The 14,314-nt window shown below is 41.4% G+C and overlaps 3 protein-coding genes across 4 annotated transcripts in view; 1 reads left to right on the top strand and 2 right to left on the bottom strand.

The window, feature by feature from the left end:
• The window catches only part of tyw1 (tRNA-yW synthesizing protein 1 homolog (S. cerevisiae)), a 57,484-nt gene extending 50,787 nt beyond the window's left edge, over positions 1–6,697 (bottom strand). Inside the window, exons 1-6 of one of the 2 annotated variants that reach the window (XM_086262289.1) lie at positions 6,426–6,697; positions 5,512–5,627; positions 4,677–4,814; positions 3,976–4,077; positions 1,847–2,041; positions 1,403–1,681 (exon numbers count right to left, since the gene is read on the bottom strand). In XM_086262289.1, the coding sequence (XP_086118415.1) occupies positions 1,403–1,681; positions 1,847–2,041; positions 3,976–4,077; positions 4,677–4,814; positions 5,512–5,627; positions 6,426–6,462 (867 nt within the window). In that variant the 5' untranslated portion in view covers positions 6,463–6,697. Of the gene's footprint in view, positions 1–1,402; positions 1,682–1,846; positions 2,042–3,975; positions 4,078–4,676; positions 4,815–5,511; positions 5,628–5,896 lie in introns of both variants that reach the window. The other variant, XM_086262288.1, reaches the window with a different exon arrangement.
• Positions 6,698–7,067: 370 nt separating this feature from the next.
• On the top strand, positions 7,068–10,848 carry sbds (SBDS ribosome maturation factor). The gene is made up of 5 exons (XM_086262290.1): positions 7,068–7,309; positions 7,477–7,606; positions 7,697–7,897; positions 8,873–9,037; positions 9,238–10,848. The coding sequence occupies exons 1-5, from the start codon at positions 7,182–7,184 to the stop codon at positions 9,361–9,363; spliced, it is 750 nt and encodes a 249-aa protein (XP_086118416.1). The 5' UTR covers positions 7,068–7,181; the 3' UTR covers positions 9,364–10,848.
• LOC147315078 (claudin-4-like) lies at positions 9,984–11,997 on the bottom strand. The gene has a single exon (XM_086262291.1). The coding sequence runs from the start codon at positions 11,914–11,916 to the stop codon at positions 11,230–11,232; it is 687 nt and encodes a 228-aa protein (XP_086118417.1). The 5' UTR covers positions 11,917–11,997; the 3' UTR covers positions 9,984–11,229.
• Positions 11,998–14,314: the final 2,317 nt, after the last annotated feature.

Here is a 14,314-nt window from a genome sequence, read left to right as displayed (position 1 = left end):
CTGATCTGATTTTAATCACATTGTTGAAGGAGTGCAACATGAAGCCATTAGCCTGGCCAGTCTGTTTCAGACTCCTGCTTGGAGTTCTAAAGTGCCCGTGTAATGTCATATTACATTATCCTAACCCAAAGGACAATTCTCCAACTAGATGTAAGCTGGATGCTTTCTCTATCTTTCTTTCTCCAGTTCTCTTTACCTGCTTCATTTAGAGTCGGTGGGACAAGCCTGGAGTCAAATAGTGAGGAAATAATATTACAACGTGTGGTATCGTATGCACAAAGCTGTTCTGATGATAGTTAACATTTTTATGTGGGTGTTTTTACTTTTATTTGTAGGCTGTCTATAAAAGATGACAGAGGCACCCTGATGTCACCCATTAATTTGTGAACTCTTTTTTTTTTTAAAGCATTTTGGGCGTCCATCATAGCCTTTTGGAGAGAGAGAGAGAGAGAGAGAGAGATCAATATCACTGAGACATCGAGGACAGTTGTGCCGCATGTACAGCAGTGGCTTATAAATCACATGCTAGGCCCACCCGAAAGCTTACCCTGGATTTATCCCCATTTCTTACTCTAAATGTAAACAGAATGATTTTCATGAAGTATTCAATAAGACGTGAATCACCTCTTGCTGGCCTTTAGAAACCACTTGGACATTTTTAAAAGCAGAACCCATGGCTATATTTCATATTCTGACTATAGTTTATAATCTCAGTCAGAAGCCAGAGAAATCAACATTTTTTCACTCAGAAGCTTGCTTTCACTATTATATAAAAATAGAGACACGCTACCAAAACTTGGACAACTGGTGTGGACCAATAAATATTTTTTCTGTCTGTCACACAGCAGGTAGATGTTTGCTGTAATATTTAAGAACAGCTGAATGAATGTTCAGAAACTAAATGGCTTATCAGCTAGTCATTTTAAGCACAAGGCCAGCCTTCACCCACAAAAGAACAGATTTGGTGATAATTAACATCGAGTATTCACAGCTTTGCCCATCAGCAGGGGCAAAAGGGGCGTTTGAACTACTGTTATAGATAATAATATTAAGATATACTATCTTAAAACAATCGCTCGGAGAGAATGATAGAAGCAAGAGGATGTCTCCTTTTCTCTGTCTGGGTGCTGGTTCCCTTCAAAAGTACAGGAAGAAACGTCCAATGGCAATTAAACACGGCTCCTAGAAGAGCTGCTAAACGTTGATACAAAGTTTCCAAGTTGGCAATAATGAAGCGAACTGATGCGTGATAATGACAGCTGGAAGTGAGAGGCGTGTCAGGCTGCCAAGCTGAGACGGTATAGGCTCAAACATATTTAAAAGCAAATATCTGGATCCCAAAAATGTGAATAATTGAATATTTTGATGAAGACTTTAATAAAAACAACTTTCCTGCCCTTACCTCAGAGCTGTTATTCTGTGGAGAGGCCTTCTTCTCTTCTTCCTGTCGCTCCTTCCTCTTGTTCTTACAGGAGCCCTCAGTCTTGCACTTCCCACTGCAGCTCTTTTTCTCGCCCTTTGCCAGAGTCTTTAAGCGGTTCAGGAACTTGACCTTCCAGGTCAGGAAGTCTGCCTGGATGCTGCCATTAAGACTCTTCACCACATTACAGTCGCCTTCTCCCCTGGTCATGATTCGTCTGCCACTCAGCATCCACAGCCACTTGTCCACATTTTTACACACCTGTATGAAAAAAGCAGGTTGAATTCTTAGTAATTACTGAAAGCACTGAAGTGATTCAGGCTTAATAAACTGCTGAGCTACAGCCTTGAAGCTTTAGACATCCTCTGAATAGCTGACTATTATCAACCAGTGTCATTCTTCTCATTTTGTGAAAACCTTTCATACCGTGTTGTAATGGCCAACATAGACAGAGTTTCCAAGGCCAAACACTGCATATCTGAGTCCTTTCAAGTAGGTCTTCCCATATCTGAAGTCAGTGGATGCCTCTTCGAGCCACTTGCAGAACCACTCAGCATTTTCTGTGGGCTGTCCATCAGTGTAAGTTGCCACAAGAAACACGCACACCGACTTACTGATGCACTAATGGGAGAGGTAAACACAGCATATAGGAAAGAGTTAAACAGGAGGAAAAAAGCTTAGTGTTTCTTCATTCAAGACTTTTTTTGTCCAAATATGGAAACACTTATCTGTGGGACTAACTAGGGACGAAATGCAGTGAGAGGTTGAGACACTAACACTGGACACTAACTGGATGTACTGCTGACACATAATTACGTACCAGCTAGTCCTAATTAATTAAGCAATTACTAACACCCTACTCTCGCCTGTGGCTACAAACTAAGCAGCAGCAGATGCAATAAAGAAGCCACTTGAAGTGGTATAGGCATTCCTAGGTGTTTTCAGCATGTCCAAATGGAAGCAAACCCCAGGGCAGAACACCGTGAAGATGTTATTTTTCCCGACTGGCTTGGGAATCTATGTATCTGCATCTGGTGGAAGGGAAGTGCCAGAGAGAGAAGGAAGTCTGAGCAAGTCTGGTTAGACTGCTGCTGGAGAAGCAGTGGAAAATGGATGGTGGATGTTTTTTTGTTACTGAACCAACAGTAGCTCAAATCCACAAATAATGCAGTCATCTATTTTCTTCTGTTTACGTAACTCAGGGTCACAGTTGGGGAGGAATCTATAAACAAGAGGCAGAGTACACCCTGGACAGGTAGATGGAAGCTGGAGTATCCAAAAAGGTTCATGGTACTCCGGCTTCCTCCCATCTCTCCATATGTTTGAAATGTTTGAAATAAAATGAACTGAACTGAACTGAAACAGGGTCAAATGTGCCAAACAAAAAGGTTCCTTCCTCTGATGCCTGACCAGTAAATCAGTCGCACTGAAGGAGAGATGTCTGCAGACACATTTCACGTAGAGCTTTTCTGTCACTGAAAACTGTATCACTGTCCCTTTGAATAAATAGTTATTTTCCTTTTTCTGCTGTCAACCAGCCAACCAATCTCCTATTCATCTCGAAATGCAGCACAGAGGGACTGTGCTCACAAAAATAAAAAGACTGATGAAAACAATCCATCTTGCTGCAGATGAGCAGGAACATGTTTGCTCTCTGCACCGGCCGTTTGAAGGCTCAAGCAGAAATGAAGCTTAAGCTGAGCTGGCAGTAATAGAACTTGAGGCTTATCACGCCAGTGTTTGCTGTCAAGCTTTGAAAATAAGAGTAACGATTTTTATTTTCCTTTGATTAATTCTGTTCTAATCAGGTGTTCCCTGGAAGTACACACAGGCAGGTCTTATGAGCTCACAGTTACATTTTAGAGATTTAATTAGCACCCAACAGCTGCTTCTGAGCATCCTGTAAACAGCATTTAATTGCTTACAGAGTACCCATCTGACAGCTGCATTAATCTTTCATTTATTCTCTATGATGCCACAGGTAGGGGTGATAAAGAAAAGTTTGCCAGGTCTCCTTAGAGGATCTGTGGAACCAGCTCCCAGTTTGGATTTGGGGTGTAGACACCATCTTACTTTGCAGATTAGTCTTAAACTTTCCTTTTAGATAAACTATTAGACAAGTATTACTAAATAGTAGAATTAAATATTTGGGTTGGCCCATATGCCCTTGAACCACCCTCAGTTATGCTGCTAGTGGCTCTGGACCTCTTGTGTTTTGTTGTGCAACTAGCCTCTGGTCACTTTCCCTCCATATGCACTTACATATCAACACCTTCTCCCTCCAGCGGTGTCTATGGTTTCCAAGATGCACGGTCCCTGTCCGGCTTCACTGGTCCATCAACCAGCCAACTATGTCACTTGTGTGTTGTTTGTCATCTCTGTGCTAACCTTCTCTGTCTATACTTCCCCCATACTCCCCAACAGGACTTGGCAGACACCTAGCATTCCCCTGAGAAGTGTTTGCTCACAGGGTGAAACAGTACAGGGTCTCTACCTTACAGTATAAAGCAGTCTAATATGAAACTGAAAAGCATATTCTGCTTTGGTTGGCTTACCTCATCAGCAAGCTGATCATCTGGATCGTAGTCCTTCATGTCAATCACCTCGGCTGGTAAACCCAAAGACTTCACCTCCTCTGACAGCTCGTTCGCAAAGCCCTAAACATATGGAGAGTCTCAGATGGTGCTTTTAAGATGTCAGTAAAGACTAAATTACCACATGCTGAGTACTTTTCAAAATACTATCGATTTAAATTTGAGTTGCGTTTAATGTGCTTGATTACATGTGTGTAAAATTTAGTGCTCAGAGTTTTTGACTCAGGAACTGGTTGATGAAATTTAGCTTAGCATTGCTGTATGCAACAGAAAGCTTTACTACCACTGTGCTTTGTGAGATGAGGAGTGCTACTGATGCATTAAAATGCAGTAACTTTACCACGCTAGAGCAAAAATATGCACAAGGGTAATGAATTGTTATTGCAGACTGTGAAAGTTACACATGAGCCTTGATACAGAAACTGTTAATCAGTGTAGTGATTCAGGTTGTCAATGATCTGTAGAGTAATTATAATTACTAGTATTACTATTTTGTTTTATTTTTAAAAGGGTAAAGGGGTTTGCGTGTCAGTGGCCCCCTGTGACAGGAGAGACAGGCTGGAAAACCAACAGGAGGTTTCTGATCAGTCGCTTTCTCTGTGTCTCATATTTTCTCTGCTCTCATCTGGTCACTTTAGATTTGCAGGAAATAACTTTTGTACCTTTGCAGTCCCGGTTTGTGAGCCATAGAAGATTTTGACTCCTGACACATGAACCTCCTTGGTCTCTCTGTCGTTCTTCTTTGCAGCTTTGTCAACTTTGTCGTTCTTCTCTTTGCTGGCATCTTTAGAAACGCTTTTCTGAAAGCAGATCAGTGCAGCGATAAATGGAGCTGTTTCCGGTGTTGTGCCAAAAAGTGATTGTCTGCCAAAAAGTGATTTCCAGTGTTTCTGTGTATTTTTTATGTGTAATATCTTTACGTATGTTCGTAAATAGACTTCGGTGAACAGGGGATACAAAGGGGTTACATAAAGAATTAAAAAATTATCTGTTTTTTAAGTATCTTTACAACTTGTACTTACATTATAACCATATCTGGTCCTTTATCCCCACTTAACATATTTTTACAGAACTATTGTAATATTTGCTGCCATTTCTGCTGTGCTCTTGGCCAACTTACTCTTACAAAATACATTTTTAATGTTAATGAGATTTTTTTTACTGCATAAATAAAGGTTATATAAAAGTCGCTGCCAAAAACTGATTGCGGCTTGTATCTTGCTACACGAATGTTGTTTGTGGCTCAAGATGACTTTATGTCATCCATAAGGGATGCATTTGACATATGTTTAACATATTATAGCCCAACAAGTTACTTATAGCACTTTAAATATGAGCAATCGCTTTTTGGCAAATACCGGAAATCAGTTTTTGGCAGACAATCACTTTTTGGCACAACACCAGTCAAGACAGCGAGACCTTAAGAAGCACTGCAGAGACCGTTTAGAGACTAAAACACATACACAAATTAGAGTAAGGTATGAGTAAGTGCCTCACCTTCTTCAGTAAGAACCAGAGCCCAAAAACAAGCGCAGCAGCTGAGTACAGGTACAACCTGCTGTGCCATAACCACATGAAATAGCTCTCAGTGGGACTGCGGGCATCCTGAGAAACTGGAGGGAGAAAACACATCAAACTGAGTCCTCAGATCCTGAACTGCTTTGATGAAGAAAACAGCCACATCATATTTGTTTCTGCCAAACCACAGCTGACCACATGCAACAACAAAACAGAATTAAATCCCAACCTGAAGCTACCTGCGAAAAATAAAAGTCGGGGGACTGGCGAGCAACGCATGCTAGCTAGTAATGCTACCCTCCTTTAGCCAAAACACAGCTTGAAGAGAGTTTTCAGTTGCTTTAAATATTTAAAATAAACTCACCTTTTGAATCCGAGGCAGAGACGCTGGAGGCCAAAAACAATACAAATACGATAAAAGTTGGCATTGCTGCAAGTAACTACTTGCACACAGTCTTCAGCACCTGAAGCTCTGCGCAACCATATTCTTTGCCGATATGAATGCTGGGAAGTTGAGTTCGGATCGTCCAACGGCTTGAGTTTGTTTGCTTATGGACATTCAGACTTTTTAAAAAGCAGCTGAAGTTAAATTAAACGATGAAATTCATCTTCTTGGATTTAATTTTGAATATTTTACTCATTCATACCTTTATGCTTTATTTTGAAAGTCTATAGAGGAAGTGGTTCTATTACACTATGTCTATTTTGATTTTCTTGTTGTTTCCAGAAGGATTTTTAATTTGTCCTTTTTATTTTAATTCCTTTTAACATTTTGTAAACTGACGCCAGATGAGGAGACCCGGACATTAAAAATAAAATGAATGCAATGTCAATTGATATTGAACAAATAACTGCACTTATGCATTCTGGTAAGCTAGCTCGGTTACAAATACCTCTAGTCGTTTTTGTAGATCGCCCTCTTGTGGTCATATGGAGGAACGATTAAAATATGCTAACGTTCAAATTAATTACAACACTGAGGCTTGAGAAAAGCTGTGAGCTATTTTCTGGTAGTTGTGTTAACTTCCGTGATAATGTGACAACTATTATTAGGCGAAATCACTAACGTGCAGAGAAAAGTATGATAATGTAGGAAGAAAGAACTGCAGGTGGCTTTAAATTGAAACGGAATATTTTCTGCCCTCCAGTGGTCACAGCGGCGAACTGCACATAGAAATTCGTCAAACTTGCATTAATGTAGGCATGACAGCGGCATTAAGCACGTCCGATTATTCATTTCAAAATAAGACTTACACGTAGTTCAAAACGTTTTTAATACTTAACGCTGTCAATAACAATAAATAAGAATAGATTGTGCTGTCAGACAATTAAATATGATGTTATCTCATAACTCTGCAGCCATTAATCTAACAGTGCCCAATTTATGTGGCGTTTTATTTCGAAAATAATAACAGTTTGAAAAGTTAAATTTCATAAATATGTATTTAATTATGCATATATGTATTTATTTAATTTATTAAACGAATAACAACAAAGAAAACAAAACTGACTCGGAACTGATGTTCGAAGTCACAGTTTCATACCGAACAGCCATTTAGGATACACTCGAAGAATACGGGTGGTGTTGTGATAGCGTACGTTTCTTGTCAGCGGCGCTTGCTTCGCAACTGTTTGTGGTAATCGCAAATATGTCGATATTTACGCCAACGAATCAAATCCGGCTGACCAACGTAGCGGTGGTGAGGATGAAGAAAGGCGGGAAGCGATTTGAAATCGCCTGTTACAAGAACAAAGTTATGAGCTGGAGATCAGGAGCGTGAGTACCAGGAGATGTTAACGCCTCCTGTGCCTGATTGCTGTTTTACTTCGTTGTTGCTAGAGGAAACTTTGACAATTCATTTCTCTTCCACTTTAAATCCTCTCGATGGTCGTTACATGCTAAATCAGCCAAAAATGCTCCAAAACGTCATGTTTTCATTACAGAGAGAAGGACCTGGACGAGGTTTTGCAGACGCACTCTGTTTTCGTCAATGTTTCCAAAGGCCAGGTGGCGAAGAAGGATGACTTAACCAAAGCTTTTGGGACTGACGACCTTACAGAAATCTGTAAACAGGTATAAAACATCCCCATACGTACACATTGTAAGCATAAGCCATGCCATTTACTGCATGTAGGCTTGGTTGTTTTGTTTTTTCTCCTGAAGATCTTGGCCAAAGGAGAGCTCCAGGTGTCAGACAAAGAGAGGCAGACTCAGCTGGAGACCATGTTCCGGGATATAGCTACTATTGTGGCAGAGAAGTGCGTCAACCCTGAAACCAAGAGGCCGTACACAGTCAGTCTGATTGAGCGGGCCATGAAGGACATCCACTACTCTGTCAAGCCCAACAAGAGCACAAAGCAGCAGGTGAGGAGGATACCATGTGTTTCCCTTTCTTGTGTTGTGTTAGTAAATGGGCTGGTTCTTATTTAGCATCTTTCTACTTTACCTGAGCACTCAAAGCCCTTTAAGCAGATATCTGGGGAGCTCAGAGTAGAGGTGCTGCTCGTTCATGTCAAAAGAGCCAGTTTAGATGGTTTGGTCATCTCAGGCCTGCTGGGCACCTCTATTTGGAGGTTTTCTGGGTATGTATGTATGTATGTATGGAGACCCTGTGGGGGGATGCAGAACCTGCTGCAGAGCTTAAATTTCTTATCTGGCCTGAGAGCACCTCAGGATCTCCCAGGAGGAACTGGAGGCTTAACATGGAGCCAACAGCAACTTCAGATGGAAAATAGTGCACGAATGGGTGTATTTTCCTTTAAAGTCATTAAAAATCATGTTAAATATATTTAAAAAAAATTCTAATTCATCCATCCATTTTCTTTAAAACTGGTTTTATATATACGGGTCTTGAGAGAGGTGGCTGGCGTCTACTCCATAGCACTAGGGCATTAGGGCATCCTGGCTAACACAGACAGACAACCTCAGGCTCTCATATTCACCTACTGCCAATTTTGAATCACCAGTTCCTCTGATAGTCCAAAGACTACGAGATGAATCTAGAGCACTTGGAGAAAACCCACACAGACACAGGAAGAACAAGCAGACCCCACTAGAAAGTTCAAGCCAGGAAGCTTCATATTTTTTCAGTAGTTTGAGTTTTGTGTCTAAAACAAATAAATAGACGAGAGTGAATTCAAAGTCTTTTGCCAGTGACAAGTAAACAAAGAGCAACTAAATGTTTGAAGCTCGGTGATCACACATACTCTGCCCCTCTGACTTCAGTTTGTTGGTGTGGAAGTTGTTGCAGTTATAATCTGTGTATTTCAGGCCTTCTCTGCAGTGAATGATGATGCTTTTTTACATCATTGATAAACAGATGTGTGCTGTTGTTTTCAGGCCCTGGAGGTGATTCGGCAGCTGAAGGAGAGCATGGAGATCCAGAGAGCCCACATGAGGCTGCGGTTGGTGCTGCCAGCCAAAGAGGCCAAGAGGCTGAAGGAGAAGCTGAAACCGCTCCTGCAGGTCGTGGAGAGTGAGGATTTTGATGAGGAGCTGGAAATGGTGAGCGGCGTTTAATGGTATTTGTGGTTGTGACTGAATAATCTCTACTTTCATTCAATAATATGAACAATTCCATGAAGCTCTGCAGATCAGCTTTGTGTTTTTTAAACTGAAATTTTGTCTCTTACCATATTATAATGTAAAGCCAATATTATTATCCCTTTATTACTCTTTATTTTTCCCGGGTGTGCGTCTGTCAGGTGTGTCTGGTGGATCCCGGCTGCTTCAGGGAGATCGATGAGCTGATCCGCTGTGAGACTAAAGGCCGAGGCTCTCTGGAGGTTCTCAGTCTCAAGGATGTGGAGGAGGGAGATGAGAAACTATAGTAACCCTGCCCGTCAGAACTCTGCACCTTATCCACACTAACACGCTTCATTAGGGCACACAGACTGCAAACTCATGAAAAAAAATCTATGTTTATGGTCTGATTTATCACAATTTCAGCCACTTTCACCCTGTAAGGATTAATTTGACTGAAAGAAGTTATAATTTGCTGAGTGGAATATATTTTGAAAGCAGGTTTGAGAATTTATGCCTGAACTTTAAAGTCGGTGCTTATTTCTGATGTTTTTTCTTTTATTTATTCACTTTTTTTTAAGTCGATTACTAATTTAGCAGAACGTCTACACAAAGTCGTGTGCCATGTAGTCGCGCTCAGTATCCCATCCTATTATCTGTGGATCATTTCTTTATCCTGGTAAATTCTATTTTATTATAATAAGTTTGGTCTGTAATAAACACTATACAAAATATTATCTCTTGGGGGATTTTTCTCATATACGCTGCTTTGCAGAGGCGGCGCAGTGGTGCAGTGGTTCACACTGTCTGCTCACAGCAACAGGGTTCCTGTTGCCTTTTACCTAATGACAGCTGGGAGGGGCTCCAGGCCCCCAAGACCCAGAATTGGTAAAGCAATTAAGAGGATGGATAGTAAACCAGCACAGGGTAATGACAAATTCACCTCTGTTTTATTCTTTAAGAAAAAAAATAATGTACAGAATTCCATGGAATATCCTGTTTATCTTAAAGGTGTTCAGAAAGGTGACAATACAGCATTTGTAAATATCATTAGTAGAAGAAACTATAAAGTAAAAGTGAGATGCAGCCCAAAGAGTGATGCAACTGTTGTTGTTTTTTTTAATTAGAAGTCAAACAAAAGAAATACAGCTGAGAAATCAGATCCTCGTTCACACATGAATATCAGAGACTGTCAAATTCAGAATGAGGATATTTTCCACAGTTTTCCTTTCTCACATGCAGCACACACAGGAAACGGTTCACTTCTGCTTGTTGGATTATAATCTATGCTTTTGGCACATCGGCTTAATCCGATATAACGCAGACTTTTTTCTGTCCAGCAGCGTCACACGTTTGAGCTCTCGTATGCACTCCTGCTGGGTGATGCTGGGTGATGTTGGGTGAGGTTGTAGCACCTGATGTGGTGCTGGTAAACTTTAATCCGTGCAATGATATCCAGATGCTGGCGTTCTTCTAGAAGACTGTAATTCATGCTTGTTTCTCACTGCTTATTGTGTGAGTAGGATGAGTACGTTTATGGTCTTATTCGCCACTGGGCCACAAATATTCATCTATTCAGAGACTCTGGCTTTATTTCCATCAAACATTTTCAAAAGACTGAAAAACTGATGGTTATATGATTTTTAAATTGCCCCTCACACCTCTTCATCTGCTCAGTGGCATAACTAGTTAAAAGAAAAAAAGTCAAACAACTTTATTAAAACATGTTTCTGAATAATTTGCAGTGCTTTTCTGTGTCCAACAGTTCAGTCCATGTAAAGTTGTATTGCTTTATTTACACAGTAAAATGTATTTGTGCGATAAGTTTTGGGATCGTTATTATCGGTCAGAATTGGTAATTTCATCAAGTAATGCAACAGACACCCAAAAGTATCACTTGAAAGTAATTTAAACTGTATAACAGTACTGCATTATGAACAGTTTGCTATCTTCACTGGAGGTGAAAACACTGCAAAGCAACATGCAAAGTTAAAGTCCTGCCCACATCCCTATCAGTGAAACTAGCCCCATGATAAATGACTTTCCAGTGCTGTGTTCATTACTTTTAAGCCAGTGCATCATTACCTAACCTGCAGCCACAAGTTTTCTTCAGCTCTTTGCTGATTTTCCAGTTTAATCCCTCACGCTCGGTTAAATATTGCATCACAGTCCTCTCATATAGGCTCTGATCTGCGTTCGTACTGGCTGTGTGTGAACGTAGTCCTGTTGATCCTGCTCAGTGGGTGACTGGCCTCCTCCTCTAGATTTGGGTACCTGCTGTCTGAAGTCTGCTCCTCCTGCCTCTGAGCAGTTGGGCATCTGGTGGTAAGAAACACCCCACCGGCAAGCATCAAGCCAAAAGAGATCCATCCAAGGTAGAGAGCAGGTCCCCAGTCCCTTTGTAGACCCACAGCGCCCTCCAGTGGCTGACTGGTGTGGTGGCACGTCCAAGCTATGGGAACCAACAGTATGATCCCTGACAAAACAAAGAGACTACCAGAAAACACTTTGATCTGGCCTCGCTGAGGGAACCACACCATCCCCACTGTTCCGATCACTAAAGCAAAAGCCCCAGCGCCAATGGCTGCCAAAATCAGGGCTCTCCACGTCCGAAAACTTCCAGAAAGAGACATGAGAGACCGGTAAAAGGAGCAATGCAGGCTGCCATCGTGGGCCAAATCCCAGTGATCCCATTCCAACCACACCCCGTCCCAGTAGGCAGGCAGAGTAGCTGTGGTGTTGTCCACGGTGCCGCTTACTTTCCACAAGGCTAGGCAGCGTGTCAGAATGGCACATAGCCACCCGATGGCGCCGAGGCCGAGGGCAGCGAGCTCCAGCTTCTGCTCCAGCTTCTGCTTCATGCCGGATCCTCCTCTTCACTGCAGACCTGCCTGTGTAACCAGAAGCAGCTGGCTGCAGAGCACAGTGGGGTGGGGTGTTATTTTAACGTGCATGTGCATGTGTGAGGCAGAGATCATTTGCTTGTGCGCCTGTTTGTTTTGCATGCCGTGTTCAGAGAGAGGAAACCAGTTCTTTGGTATTCTTGAAAAGAAGGCACCGCGTGTCTACGGCTGGGTGGAGGAGGGAAATCCCTGTTTGCCCTACCATGGTTTCAAAACAATCGCTTTCTCACAGTTTCTCAGCAGAGGGGGAAAACAAAGCTTCTTCTGTGCGCTCATGTTTAGCCACTGGCCTGTGTTTCTGGGAAGTAACTTGATCTAAAGAGCCACAAATTCTTGCTGATTCTGAGATTTCTCCCAACAGGTTACTAAATCTCTGTGGCAGTAAGAAAAGTGACAGCAAAATATTGATTCAAATGACGCACGGTTACTCTGCAGTCTTTATTCTGAATACTAAGAAACAAGTCACAATCACAAAAGCTTTCAGCGTAGAAAACATTCTCTGTTTAAGTTCACAAAAACTTCAGACTAAACTACACGAACGCATGCACGTTAAGCTGAAAACACAATTACTTTTACAATTACTTCCAAATACTTTGAACATGTCATGGTTGTTGGTGATGGTGTAAATATTTCAGAAACTTTTAATCTACTGGGATTTTCACACACAGTCATCTTCAGGGTTTACAGAGAGTGATCTGTAAAAGAGAAGATATCCAGTGAGCATTAGTGTGTTGCTCTGTCTTGCGATGTCAGAGGTCAGAGGCAAAGACTCCTTCGAGCTGGTAGGAAGGCAACAGTAACTCAAATAACAACTTGTTACAGCCAAGGAATGCAGAAGAGCATCTGGGAAAATATAAAACATGTTGAACTTGAAGCAGATTGGCTACAGCAGAGGAGCTGTCCTGGAGAGCGTCATTCCCATCAGCTAAGAACAGGAAAATGAAGTTACAAGTTGCAAAGGCTCACCAGAGTTAAGCTTTTCTGAGGCGTATCATTTGGACCAGCTTTGACAGGGTCAGAGAGTAGTATGAACATGAAAACATGGATCCATCCTGCCTGATACTGAATATGCTTCAGTATTCGAGTGGTAGTGTAGTGGCACTTGGCCCCTTCACAACAGCTGATCATTAATTAAATGCCTCAGCCTGTCTCAGTACTATTGCTGTCAATCTCTGTCTCTGTATGACCACAATATACCCATCTTCTGATAGCTTTCAGCAGAATAACATCCCCTGTCATAAAGCTTCAAGAAACAAGTTCATTTTTTGATTATTATGGGTACAATAAGTTCACTGTACTCCACAGTCACCAGATCTCAATCCAATAGAGCACCTTTGGGAAACAGTGGAACAGGGGGCTGCTGTCGATGATGTGCAGCTGACAAATCTGCAGCAGCTGTGTAATGATGTTTTATCAACACATTCAAAATCTCTGAGGGATGTTTCCAGCACCTTGTTGGATCTATGCCATGAATAATTAAGGCAATTCTGAAGGCCAAGGTGGGAGGGGTGCTGTTACTAGCAGGCCATGGTGAGTGCATTATAAACATTTCTGTTCTGATGGGATGAGTCTTTTATAGGATGACAATGATGCTCCCATCCATAGCTCAAGAGAGGTTTTTGAGTGATTTGATGGGTGTGAAATATGTGTTCATTCTGTGCAATTATGGTCACAATCACTAACTGAATGTGGGGACTGATAGCACTCTCACAATCAGCAGTACTCCAGAACTGGATACAACTACAAATATGTGTGTTTGTCTCACTGAATGGCAACTTTCAAGAGTTTTTCTCTTGATTGTTTTTTTTGTGTGTGTCTCTAATAAAGTTAAATTTACAACCTATAGACATCAGACTGCTACACAAAACAGACGCATAAGAAATAGGAATGTTCACTATTTTGTAGCCACACAGTACAACGCATGCAGACTGGACAAGCCTGGGACTGAACCACTGACTTTCTGAGCAGTCACTGACCAACTCTGACACCTAAGCCAAATTCAACAGACACCTTCTTTGAGGTAGAGGTGAGAGTTGGGTAAGGAGTGAGGTGTGAAGCAAATGCACTACCTCTACTGGTGCAACCCTGTGCCACTTCAAAATATCTAGAAAAAAAGAAAAGATTTATGTGGTTCAAACAAACTACTGAGTAAATTTTTCATACTTTTAAAGTTGATTTCCATGTGATCAAACATGTATGATTTGACACTAAGACATAAATTATCTAATTATTTTACTTTACTGCCAGAATAGATGGTTATCTTAACAATTGCTTCCATATTTGAATTATTAAATGGCTAATAGGTTTTATCCAAAGAGTTCAAGACTGCAAGTTCAAGGTATTTATTCTAAAGTGA

The sequence above is a fragment of the Aulonocara sp. 'chitande type north' Nkhata Bay genome, linkage group LG14, assembly GCF_057382095.1.
Source record: "Aulonocara sp. 'chitande type north' Nkhata Bay isolate Kocher_YH1m ecotype deep benthic linkage group LG14, A_spYH_male_GT1.1, whole genome shotgun sequence".
Taxonomy (NCBI): domain Eukaryota; kingdom Metazoa; phylum Chordata; class Actinopteri; order Cichliformes; family Cichlidae; genus Aulonocara; species Aulonocara sp. 'chitande type north' Nkhata Bay.
The sequence above is the reverse complement of the archived record's forward strand: the minus strand, read 5'-3'. Positions and strand labels throughout refer to the sequence as shown.

What these genes read in the sequence shown, in the direction of transcription:
- sbds (XM_086262290.1), top strand. Translation starts at nt 7,182, where the DNA reads ATGTCGATATTTACGCCAACGAATCAAATCCGGCTGACCAACGTAGCG. An exon ending in ATGAGCTGGAGATCAGGAGC is followed by an intron (nt 7,310 to 7,476) that starts GTGAGTACCAGG and finishes TTTTCATTACAG; the next exon opens with AGAGAAGGACCTGGACGAGG. An exon ending in TTGATGAGGAGCTGGAAATG is followed by an intron (nt 9,038 to 9,237) that starts GTGAGCGGCGTT and finishes TGCGTCTGTCAG; the next exon opens with GTGTGTCTGGTGGATCCCGG.
- LOC147315078 (XM_086262291.1), bottom strand. Translation starts at nt 11,916, where the DNA reads ATGAAGCAGAAGCTGGAGCAGAAGCTGGAGCTCGCTGCCCTCGGCCTC.